Source organism: Bombina bombina, chromosome 5, assembly GCF_027579735.1.
Source record: "Bombina bombina isolate aBomBom1 chromosome 5, aBomBom1.pri, whole genome shotgun sequence".
NCBI lineage: Eukaryota > Metazoa > Chordata > Amphibia > Anura > Bombinatoridae > Bombina > Bombina bombina.
Window position 1 is genome coordinate 1,045,999,441 of NC_069503.1, and position 13,382 is coordinate 1,046,012,822.

General features: G+C 35.5%; 1 protein-coding gene across 1 annotated transcript in view; it reads right to left on the reverse strand.

Moving 5' to 3' along the window:
• Positions 1-12,708, reverse strand: part of EXT1 (exostosin glycosyltransferase 1) — a 478,718-nt gene extending 466,010 nt beyond the window's left edge. Inside the window, exon 1 of the mRNA XM_053715307.1 lies at positions 11,014-12,708. Coding sequence (XP_053571282.1) covers positions 11,014-11,972 — 959 coding nt within the window. The 5' untranslated portion in view covers positions 11,973-12,708. The remainder of the gene's footprint in view (positions 1-11,013) is intronic.
• Between the last annotated feature and the right edge of the window lie 674 nt (positions 12,709-13,382).

Here is a 13,382-nt window from a genome sequence, read left to right on the forward strand (position 1 = left end):
GGAATGGGTAATAAAGGGATTATCTTTCTTTTCAATTCTGGTGTTGACTGTCCCTTTAAATTGCACATACACTGTAAAATGATTTGTTGAAAATCAAACAAACATTCATATCAATTCATATTCCATTTATTTTATTCAGCCATTCATAACAAAATGAGCCAAAAACACTGGAAAAAAGTTGTTTACATTCTGCATAGCAAGTCAAATATTTTGTTTACCAAAAATTAGACAGAAAAAAAAATAGCTTATTTAAAGTGACAATCAACTCCAAAATTTTTGTTTAAAAAAAAAAAAAAAATCCCTTTATTATCCATTCCTCCAGTTTTGCATAACCTACACACTTATATTAATATACATTTTACCTGTGATTACCTTGTATCTAAGCCTCTTTTGAAAGCCCCTGATCACATGACTATTTATTATTGATTGACTTGCATTTTAGCCAATTAGTGCGGTGTTATCCACAACTCTGGAAGTGAGCACAATGTTATCTATATGGCTCACATGAATTAGAAGTCTACTGTTGTGAAAAGTTAATAAAAAAGCATGTGATAAGAGGCAGAAATTTAGAGGTTTAAATGTTATAAAGTATATTAACAATGTTGGTTGTGCAAAGCTGGGAAATGGGTAGTAAAGATCTTATCTGTCTTTTTAAACAATAACAATTTTGGTGTTGACAGTCCCTTTAAGAAGGAAGTTATCACTACTTTAGTTTGTGATTTTTTTTTCAAAAAACAATATACAAATATTTTCAGAATTAAATGTGGTCATTTTATTCAAATATTTCCCTCATAATATATGCAGTTTCCATGTTCCCCATGCTGTGCAATTTACTGATGATTCAGCTTTTTCTCAGACAGGAGAGACTTGCACTATATGAGCTATATAATCAGGTTAGTTTCTCCTCCTCAAGCCTTGGAGCATAGCACACTACAATAATAGCGAGTTTCGATGGGAACTTAGTGTTGCTAGATAAACAGATGGACTTATTCACGCTACTGTGCTGCTTTAAACCTAGGATGCTGCAGAAATCCTGATTATATTTTAATATATCAGCCACTCAGATAGGATTAACACGGCTCTAGAAATCAATAAAAACATAAAAAGCTTTTAATAGACATTTAAAACCCAGTGAGTCACCAAGCTGTGCTAAGAGTAGGGTTCTTTTTAAAACCCAAGAAAAAGATAGGATTTGGGAACAACTTGTTCACAGGAATATATAATTCTAGTACTATGAAACTGCAAACGCGCATATATTTATTATTATGATTATGTCATATAAATTGAAAGGCTGCTCAAAAATAAAATGGCTGCAGGTGAATGAATTCCTGAGAACGTCCTGCTGTGCCAAGGAAACAGCTAGGAATTCCTACTCTACTCTGAAGCAGAACACAAAAGCATACATCCCAACATTCCTTTGGAAATCTATGCAAGACAAAACAATGGCCATATAGCAAGCTATTGTGAAGGCTGGAGCCCAGTTTATTGGAATGCAAAGAAATACTGTGACTTCAAGGTATCTAATGAATAAGGATTCCCCAGTGCCCCCCATGAAAAGTGTAAATAAATAGATGAATTAAAAAGAGGCTACACTTATAAGCACTGCATACCATTTGTAAACTTTTGATAAAGTTTCAAAATACAAATTGTGATTAGATTTAATTGACTCACTGGAAATGTAAGTCACAAAATGGGTTAAATGGTTTTGTGAGAACCCAGAAATCTAGGCCTCATTTAATATTATGCAGAGAGAGAGTTATTAAAGCGCCAAAAGGACAAAGGCCGGGTCTAAGTTTAAGAGTAATATATAATTTATTCAACACATTAAAAATATAAAAAACAAAAATAAAAATATACCTAAATAAAAATATAAAAATAAAAAACAAAAACAAAAAACATAAAAAAATATAACATTATTTGAATAAATGATATATTACTCTTAAACTTAGACCCGGCCTTTGTCCTTTTGGCGCTTTAATAACTCTCTCTCTGATTATCCACTTCTCTGACCGCTAGGGGTCAATTTATTAAAGCTAAGGGTCCCTCTAGCATCAGGCGCTTAGTGTCAACCCTAATAACTGTTTAATATTATGCATATGGGTTTCTTTTAGTTAAGGGAAGCCAGTATATTTAGCATAATATGAAAATGTCATTTCATATGCTCAGAGTTAAAGTGCTTCAGCAAATTGCTACTTAAACTAGTGAAGGCCGGATCTTAAAAATACGCTCAACATACATGTGCAGAGAAAAAAAGCGCACAGCACTCGTCTATATGCCGCATTATTTATGTGATACATATTTGTCAAACAACCAGTTACCAAGTTTATCCATGTTGTCTACCATACGAACAGAATAGAAAACAAAGTCCTGTCTTTCATATCAGCAAGCAGCATAATGCTATGTTTTTGGGAAACAAGCAAAAGATGAGCGTGTATAACTGTGTACAGTTACCAAATATTTAGACTTCAAACAAAGTATTTTAGAAACCAAATCCTACTACAAGTGCCAACAATAATATCTCTAACAATCTAGCAGGAAAGATTATTTTGTAACATTCTAATCTCTGGCAAGAACTATAACATGGAATATCTAGTGACATGCTAAACAGAAATACAAGGGATCTATTTAGATTGAGTAGTTTTTTTGTTTTACCTCCCTCCAGCACAATCTTTTTAAATGCTATTTGGGGGGTTAACTACAGACAAAACCGCTAACACTGTAGGCGCTCAGTCTGCCTCCAGAAACCCATGTGTGTGTGTATCCTCCAATGGCTGCACAGAAACCAACCAGGGCTGATTAGTGGATAAACATGTTCCTGTATAGTGCACAGGAGAATGTCTAATGTTCCCAGCAGACTGCTTCTCGTTCTGTCTGTAAAAATATCACCATGGTTTACTAGTTAGGGGTTAAAACCTACGAGCCCAAAGAGAAAAGTTAGTAGTCCACTCAATGTTAAAGATAGGACAAAGTCAAAATTTCTAAGTTGCCCGGGACAACTGGAAATTTCAAGCCCGGTACATAATACACACACACAGTACACACATTATATATATATATATATATATATATATATATATATATATATATATATATATATATATATATATATATATATATATATACACATACATATACACACACACACACACATATATAAACAGTGTTACACACACTATCTGAATCCTGAAATAAAGAAAAACATAGTTTTAAGTTTCTTTTAGTAACTTTTTTAGAGAAAAGAATTTCAACAGGTAAATTGCTACAGGAAAAGTATCAGACAGTTTTTTTTTAGTACAATGTCCCTTTAAATTGTGCATTTTCCCTTACTTACATCGGACTGAAAATTTCTTAATTCTGTAATATAAAGCTTTTAGGCTAAGCAAGAGCACAGCACAAGAACTGCTGGTAAGTGTATAATATCAGAATATAAGCACTTCTGACTTGCACAAGGCTCTTCACTAAACTGAGTAATTAAAGGGTGACTTATTTTCTATTAAAACAAATGTAAAAGTGTCAGTGCATGAATTTTATTACCTCGGAAATAAGAGCCCTCAAGACCTGGTTCCAGAATGGACCAATAAGATTAAAGATGAGTTGTGTCTATAGCAATAAGTTAAAATAATACTACTTACTTTCACATCACAATTTCAAACATAACTGGTCTGTGATTTGAATGGTAGAACAACTATTTTGCTTCACATTCAATTCTACCTTTCAAATTTATATAGAACAAATGCTGATTTTGTTTTTCATAAACATTATTTAAAATGCTCAAATGCCACAATTTGAAATGTGATTCTGGCCAAATTTAGCATATTTTCATATTAGGATCAGCACTGGAATTTCACAGAGGCAGTAAACAGAATTCAGAATTCTTCTATTCAATGTTACTTCAAATACACAATTTTCCCCCAAAAGAGAAAGATCACAAGCCTACATATAAACACCAAAATCTATGTTCAATTTACATTGTGAATATTTTTAAAATTACCAAAGCTATAACTCTGTATTTCTACATAAAATCTTATTTCACGATACCTGAAATTGATATGGTGCTGCTAGGTATTAATTTTTAATTAAGACCATAACTGTATATATTTATAGGGCCATTACAGTTGGGAAAAAAAAAATTATATAATGTATTAAAACATGTTATTTTAGCAATATTGACTATGCAACTGTGTGTTTAACAAAGGGGTTTGCGTGACTACAGCTGCTGATTGGGTCACTACCAGTATTCACTCGGATACAGCAGTTCTTTGCAGCCCTTAGTGATACTTTAACTATGTGTTTAACGCCTTTGTAAAGGTTAAATAAAGAGTTGTGGGGTCACTTGTGCTAAATTAAATGATCTAATGAATCAGAGCATGCAATTTTTACACCTCTGTAAGGTCAAAAAATAGTTCCAAAATGTTTTGCATTGGAATGTCCCTTTAATATAAATCTACTATTAAAGGGACAGTTTACTCAAAAAATGTATCCCCTTTAATATGTTCCCAATAATCCTCTTTACCTGCTAGAGTGTATTAAATTGTTTACAAATATTTCCATTAACCTTATATTTGCATTTGAAATAGCTGATTTAGCCTGTGGTATACCCACCTATCCTGAAAGTTTTGGGCCTTAAGCTCAAGCTGTGTAAACACAGCCAGCAGAAGAAATTACACTATCAGTGGGGTATGGAAGAAGAAATAAAGGTAATAAAATATAAATTTTCCATTGTTCTCTCCAAGTATTGGTGATTGGTTTACGGACAGATATAAGATAAAAAAAGCATGTATATGTACACAATGTGATAAAGAATGAAATCTGATTATACCTACAAGCTCAACCCATTTTATTGGGCTGTGGCTTCAAAACACAAAATCAGCTAATTTATTTACACAAATAAAGCTTAAATAGCTAATTCTCACGCATAGTATACTATACAGCTGGTAAAAAAAGTAATTGGAAACACATTAAGAGAAAAACAAAATTTATAGTATACTGTCCCTTTAAGTAAGAGAAACTATTAGATTTTAGGAAGGCAGATTCCTCAGTTATGCAATGACATTGATTAACCACAACACTGCCATAGACGTAATGTACCTGCTATAAACCGAGGCTAATAATAACTAAAAAAATAATTCTACCATCATCTCTCAATCGAAGTCAAAGAAAAAAGCCTAAGACATCAAAATGAATCAATCTTTCAAAGCACATGCATTGTACAATATACAACATGCACTGCTTAGCAATGAAAAAAAACATCAGATCGATAGTAATATTTACAAAAGCAGAGAGTATTTGTTTTGATGCCTCTCTTTTTTAAATTTCAAACAGCTGCATAAAAATGCGATCACGGATACTGATGTATTAAGCAAGCATATAAATATATATAAAATTCACCTGGGTGTAGGTGTAAAACACATATTGTGCACATGCACATCTCAAAGCGCATGTGGGAGGTCTGCAGCGTAACTGGGTGACAAGATGGGCTTGGTGACAGTTGCTATTTCAATACAAGTGCACAAAGTATATGTTTCTAAAGTACATTCACTAAATGGGCTTTAAATTAGTTACTGACTCAAGAGCTCATCTTGCTAACAATCTGCTGTGTTCCCTGCTTAGAATACTGCCCTTAAGTATGTTTGGTCTTAAGACGCTGTAAATAAATAAGGTAAAGCCTTTGTTGTGCTTCCAGTGCAACCATCGGACAGAAAAAGGGTGGTAGGAAAATGCAGAAGGTCTGGAATATTTTTCAGTCAAGGATCAATAAAGCAGAGATTGCATTGCTTGTACGCCTTCCCTCTCCCCCCCCTCTGAGAATATATGTAAATGCCAAGTGGAAGTGACAGCATATGCAGATATCTCTACTTTAATGCTTAGTATTCCCACCTATACACACAAATGGTATGGAAAAATATCGCTATAGTTTACTAGCCAAGGGAGAAAAGTTACTAGCCCATTCAATTGTCACATTTATTCTGCTCTGTTGCAATTTCCGACTCTGTATGTATAATGCGATTGTGTACATTACAGCTGTGGTAGACTAAAGCTAGTTCTTTAAAAATCACAACACTGTAAGTCATTATTTGCATTGTAATAACACAATAGTCATTATATACTGATGTTCATAATTTAAAGGGAAATTAGAGTCACAATAAACTTGCAGGATCCAGATAGAGCATGTCATTTTAAGACACCAATTCTTTTGGTATCCCTTCTCCAAAAAGAATACAAAAATATCCTACACTAGTGGGAACTAGGTGCTGATTGGTGCCTGCACACATTTGTCTCTTATGATTGGCTAACTAAATGTGTTCAGCTAGCTGCTGATTGGTGTCTGCACACATTTGTCTCTTATGATTGGCTAACTAGATGTGTTCAGCTAGCTGCCAGTGGTACAATGCTGTTCTTTCAGCAAATGATACCAAGATAATGAAGCAAATTTGATTTATATATCGCCACACATTTTAGGACAAATTAAATCCCTATGACAACTCACATGGTCTCTCTGAATCATAATGAAGGCTAATTACAGGATTATTAGAAGGTTTCCTGACAATGTGACTCATGCTTAACCCCGCATTCATGCCTTTCTAATCCGCACCAAGCCATAGAATTTTTAAATTCTTCAAAAGGAGACACCACAGAACAACCCCAAGGGCTCAGTACAATTAAAGGGACACTGAAACAAAAAAATTTCCTTTAGTGATTCAGCTAGAGCAGCAATTTTGAGCAACTACCTAATTTACTCTTATTATCAAGTTTCTTCGTTCTCTTGCAATCTTTATTTGAAAAAGAAGGCACCTAAGCTATGTTTTGGTTCAGTACTCTGGATAGCACTTGTTTATTGGTGGGTGAACTTATCTACCAATCAGCAAAAACCCAGGTTGTTCACCAAAAATGGGCCGGCATCTAAACTTACATTCTTGCATTTCAAATAAAGATAACAAGAGAATGAAAAAAAAATTGATAATAGGAGTAAATTAGAAAGATGCATGCTCTATCTGAATCACCAAAGAAAAAAATTGGGTTCAGTGTCCCTTTATGGTGTTTATTTTCTTTTTCTTGTTATAATAAATATATATCTGTGTATCTTTATGCTTTAATCTTGTCCTCAACTGTTAATATTGCATGTTCTTTCTTTAGTTGCTATTAGAAAATATGTATGTGCATATAAATAAATATCAGATTTTAAAAAGGAAATTAAAAAGATGAGATTGTAATATAAAATGTTTATTTACGTGTAGTTAAAAACTTTGCTATATACGGCTGTTATTTATTTTGTTCCCCTTGCCTGTCGTTTAACTCTGAATATTGTTGTTTGCACTAAGTTTCTATAAAGGAATGGGCACCTCCATGATTGAGCTTAAAGGGACAGTCAAGTAAAAAAATAAAAGTTCATGTTTCAAATAGGGCTTGTAATTTTAAGCAACTTTACAATTTACTTTTATCACCAATTTTGCTTTGTTCTATTGGTATTCTTAGTTGAAAGCTAAATCTAGGAAGGCGCATATGATAATGTCTAAGCCCTTGAAGGCCGCCTCTTATCACATGCTTTTTATTTTATTTTCACAGGGAGAGCTAGTTCATGTGAGTCATATAGATATAGATAACATTGTGATCACGCCCGTGGCTTGTGGCAGACACTGCACTAATTGGCTAAAATGAAAGTCAATAGATAAATAAAATGTCATGTGACCAGGGGACTGTCAAAAGATGCTTAGATACAAGTTAATCACAGAGTAAAAAAGTATATTAATATAACTGTGTTTGTTGTGCAAAACTGGGGAATAGGTAATAAAGGGATTATCTATCTTTTAAAACAAAGATTCTGGTGTTGACTGTCCCTTTAAGTTATCCCTTATTTGTTTCCCCTGCTGAAGACAATAAGGAACAGTTACCAAACAGGCAATACAAGAGACTGTCCAAAAAAAACGGATTCCACACAGCTTTATTTGAACAGAGATAATTAGAAAACTAGTTCAAACATGGCAGTGCCCATTATTTTATAGAAAGAAAGTAGTTTATAAAAACTAAACCTTTATACTTATATTTTTGATATAAAAAAAAACTAATTGTGAACTGCTTTCCACATATGGCATTAAAAGTATTACTTTATTAATCACAGTTCTATTAACAGATTTCAAATTTCTTCCCCGACACTGAAAGGGATATAATACCAATAACTCAGTATTCACCGAGGATCTGCACCTACACTACAGTTTTTAGGTACATATTTATTCAATAACTACTAGCAATGCCCAATCTGTTAGTTCACAATCGTTGTATAAAACTTCCCACAAACATAAATACGATTATATATATATATATATATATATATATATATATATATATATATTTATTTATATTACACACACACACATTCTAGAGAAATGAAAAATAAAAAAAAAAGAGATTTATGCTCCTCAAACACAGCTTTAAAGGGCTATTTTATTTCTAGCCTTTGCTATATCAAAATTGTACCAGCTGTTTTATCTTTTCTGGTGCTGATCTAATGCACCAATATATTTATAATACATCAAAGCATTTAATAGGCACCTCTGCAAAGATACCTGGTTTGTGTAACAGGAGCTGATCTTTCAAAACGTCCCTCTGTCTCCCTTGAGGGTTTCTTTGCCGATATCACAGCTGTGTATGATGAGGAACAATTCCCCCATCTTTTGTCTGTTTGATTCACAGGCAGTCAACACTGGGGACCATCCACAATATTGTAAAGAAACACTTGTGTTTAATCATAATTAAACATATATTAATGCTTTAAGCAGCAGAGTAGGAATTAAGAATTCAAGAATAAACATTGATATTTTTCATCAGTCTTATGTTTATCTGTACCATAATTTGACTTTTCAACCAAGAGCAGATGCATATATACCGTACAAAGATAAATCAGTTCACTGATGCAATTTACTAGATACAACGGATTAACAAAGAACAGATCTCTACAATCACAGAGGACAAATAGTTTGGATACAATAAGAAATTTGCACAAAATTAGATTTTTTAACTCCTATACTCTACTTGTAATATTAAGTTTCCGTTTAGACTTCTTTATTGAAGACTAGGAAAAATGTCAGAGCATTATATAGAACAGTTTTCCTCTGAAAAACACATTAATAGTACAACATTCTTTAAGACTCAGAGGAACAGAAAAGTACTTAAACTAATCTTGTTCAAAGCTAAACCAATTCCAAAGGTCCTTTCACTTGAATATTATTGATAGATAAGTGCTGCATTAGATAAAATAAACTTCAGCAAAGCAGTGATTTGATAGCTGGGGGAACGTTCATGGCACAAGTTGGCAGATTAAGATGCTAAAGTCCAGGCAGGTTGGTTATTAACATCAGACTCTAGCACTGCATGAGAATTTAAATAATTCACCAGCCTTTACAGGAAATAGTCCAATTACATATACCATCTACCGAAAGGAAGGTTTTATTTATGCTTAATGTCTCCATTATCAGCTCAACTAATGTGCTTGATCAATTAAAAGTAAATAATGAGGTTGGTCTACAGTTTTTATGATGATAACTGAACACTCCATGAATTGCACAACAATGGGTCAATATATTCATAGACTAAAATATAGATCTGCAATATGCTGCGAGACTGAAGTACAAGAGAGGCATTATTAAAAAGATATTTGGAATTATTAAGGTGGATGCAAAAAAATGGAATATAAAGAATGAATATCTGAAGAGTTTGTATAGCCTTTATGGTTACATTATACCATATAGGAGACTAGACAGAATATATAATAATAATCAGTGCTACAACACTGCATGTAATAAATACAGGCATTCTGCAAGACAGACCTTTTCTCACCTGCCAGACACAAGTGACTAATCTAAAAGCCATGAGAAAAGCAGGTGTCTTTTAAACTGGCACTGTGTGTTGTGTTTCTGCTGAAAAAAAAAAGAATTAACCCTTACAAAAAGCATGCACCTTGGCTATTTATTTAGACCCAATCACTTAGACAATAACATACTTTTTATTGTCGCCTTTACACCACCCCAACTTAATTTACCAAAACTCACAGGTGTCTCTCAGACATGGCATTTACAATCCTAGAGGTCCAGGGTTTGTCATTTAATATAGCTGCTTAATGCATCACATTTTCATTATCTACTTTTTTTATACTATTAAATAAACAATGACTTAGTATACTAATATTTTTCTTCCTTCTCGCTAGATTGTCAGATTCACAGGAGGGTATTATATGCATCAAACTATAAACTTTAAGAAACAGGTGTCAAGTGCTGTAAACAAACTGGAAATAATCTTCATGTGAATTGCCTTTGAATGGGAATATATCCTTCCTATCATGCTTAAATCTATGCAATACAATTAGTACATCTCAATAAGGGCCAACTGCACATCTATAACCATTTCTCAATACTGGAGGGAAAAAAAACTTCAAATATGACTCTATAATAGATCCATAAAAATGATAGAGTAACCATTATGACAGCTTGGTTTCCATACAGAGTTTCAACACACTGTATGTATCTGTGGCAAGCAAAGAGTTAATTTTAACTATTCAACAGCTGGGATGAAAATATGTCAGTTCCAATGGAAACTGCAGGATATTGTGAACTGTGATGAACAGTATGAAGTATTTGTAGAGGTAGTAACATATACTATGCAGCTAAAGCATGGATTAAAGCAACCCAAATGAGTTAATAGAATTAAAAAAAGATCATGTATAACCAGTAGCAGTCACAGCAAAGAGCAAAGGTCAAACTATGCGCCTGGTTACATGAATTCCTTCTACAAATGAACTGCATGGAGAGGACCCATATCAATATCCACTTCAAATGAAACATCAAACAGCCTGGCTTCCTGTAGTGTCAAATCACAAAAAAAAAATCAATGGAAACGTATACAGATGTTGAAACCAATGCTGATCGTTGGTTAAACCTTTGGAAATAAAAACTTTATACTGTACCTGACATCTTACCATTGCATCTGTACAAGAAGGAAAAATACACTAACTAAACCACTTACTTTTCATATTCTGTGTTGTCTTTGTCACAACGAGCGTCTTTGTGTTTCTGCCAGTCTTTGCCATGCTTGCAAGTGGTCAAGAGGATAACATCCTCCCCATTATGGACATGATATAAGGCATTCCTGGTGTCTGACCCTATCCCTGTCAAGTACCTTTTCCCCTTAAATACCAGCATGTACTTCCTAATAGGAGGGATAGTGTTAAATCTCAGGAATCCCTTGTCCCCTCCTGTCCTGGGGTGATCCTTAGAAAACAGTGGGATGGAGACATCAAAATTGGGGCGGAAGTTTTCTGTGCTGATACTAGCCTTGGCAAGCATGGCCTGGCCTATGTCAAAACCCACATCTTCGGTGTAATCGGGCCAGGTCCCAGAATATAAATTAAAAATTAAATGATTTCTACCATTGTTCCACAAGTGCAGGTTCTGGACTTTTGTTTTGAGGTTGTGCACATACTGTGGGGACAACTGGTCTCTGTCTAAGGTGTCCAAGCTCAGCACAAACAGGCAAGCCTGGCTAGGGTCAGAGGTGTAAAATCTGGAGCCCTCAATGGCTGATAAGATATTTTGGTAACTTTCTGAGATCTTGTCTCCTTTCTGTTGAGGGTAAGCATACACCTTGAAACCGTTCCTCTTGCACAGAGTGAAGTCAAAGCAGGACTCCATGCGACACTTCTTGCCCTTGTACACACTAGAGTTGGCATCCCTCTTTTGCCTAGGGGACACCTGGCTGTTGTAATCCTGACTCTCAGCCTGATCCCACTGGATAAAAGGGAGCAGGGTGTCCGGAAATCTCTGCCAAGGGTGATCTGCATTCTTTTGCAAATCATTTCTACTGTGTTCATCCCTTCTCCAGCTATGGCTCCTGGATGCCCTAAACTGCAATCCTCCTAAATAGAACAGCAGGACTAGACAGGTGCCAGCTGAGAGCAGGATGAAGTAGCGTTTTTTGGCCTGCATGTGTCCGATCTGACTCTGGATGACCGTATATAAACACAAAATCCCCCAAAGTCTCCCAATTTACACTTTCAGCTCCACTCCGCCATCTTCCACTCTTACAAGATTTCAAACTCTCTTCCAACACCTCCACCACCTCCTTCTTCTTCTTGTTCCTTTCCCAAAGCCGCGGGCTGATCCAGCGCATGTGGGCGATTTCTTTAACTTTCTCCCCTTCTGTCTTTCATTTTGCGTTAAGGGTGCAATCCACAAGCAGCTGCTGCAGGCAGTGCCGATCCCCAATATACAGAGATGCACTGTGCAATTTAGAGCTATCAACTATTGCTTGCAGCCGGCACACTTCATCAACTTTAAATGTAGCCCAGGCAGAAGCATCAGTTCTATGCATTCAGGTATTAAAAACAGGTATAATAAAAACAAAAGAAAAAAATAAAATGAGGGTAACTACCCGCTTCAGAGCAGCATTACATGCTTAGGTGCGGGCACCGTAACCGTACAAATCCCTGCATGTCTCTTCATTGCAACACCTTTTTATCCCTCTGTATTGATGAGGAATCCAGCAGCTCCGGGGTTAACAGATCGCTGCAGTGCCGAGCAAGCACCCGGAGATGGAAATATTCTACAGATGCAATGTTGCGGGTTGCAGCGTTCGATTTTAGAACGTTAACCCGGTTCTGATCGCTACTCTAACACATTCCATTCCTCCCAGCACACACACGACAGCTTGTGACCTCATCTATCCACGCATCCTGCTCTCCTATTGGGCATGCGTCACATCCGGGGAGGCGGTGTTTCCGCTGCACCCAGCCAGCAGACGGCCCTCTTTTTTACTTTGGAAGTATAAAGCCAGCCTGGTTGTACTATAGTTATATGGTGAAAACACAGCTAGATGCGCGGATGGATGTGAACCAGGGACCATGACCCCCGGAGCAGACAAAAGGATGAGAGCGTTCTACAGACGTCTGAGGCTGGAATCGAACCGGGGACGCGCGTGTTGTTCTATTGTTATAATATTTACACACGAAGAACTTGCACACTAGCTCAATGAAATGAGAGTATCTGCTGCTCACCCTTTTGTTGTTTTCTAATATTAAATAAACTACAGTAGTATGGCAACTAAGTATCGGGTTCTAGCGAAGGCTCATTGCACTTTTTCTCTGGCAGGCAAGGGGTTAAATAAGCATCACTTTGTGATGATGTTTTTGTCTTTAATCGATACGGTATATTCCTCTGCTGCTCCTGTGACACCACAGTATGTGGCTTCAGAATTAGTTATGAAACGGTACAATCATATAGTGGAGTTCAAATTCTTATGATATGTGTATATAGGGGGATATTATAAAGTTGGGAGAGATCAGAAATGTTAGTATCAAGTATATATTTTTGACAGACTAGTTTGGTTCCCAGGGAAAT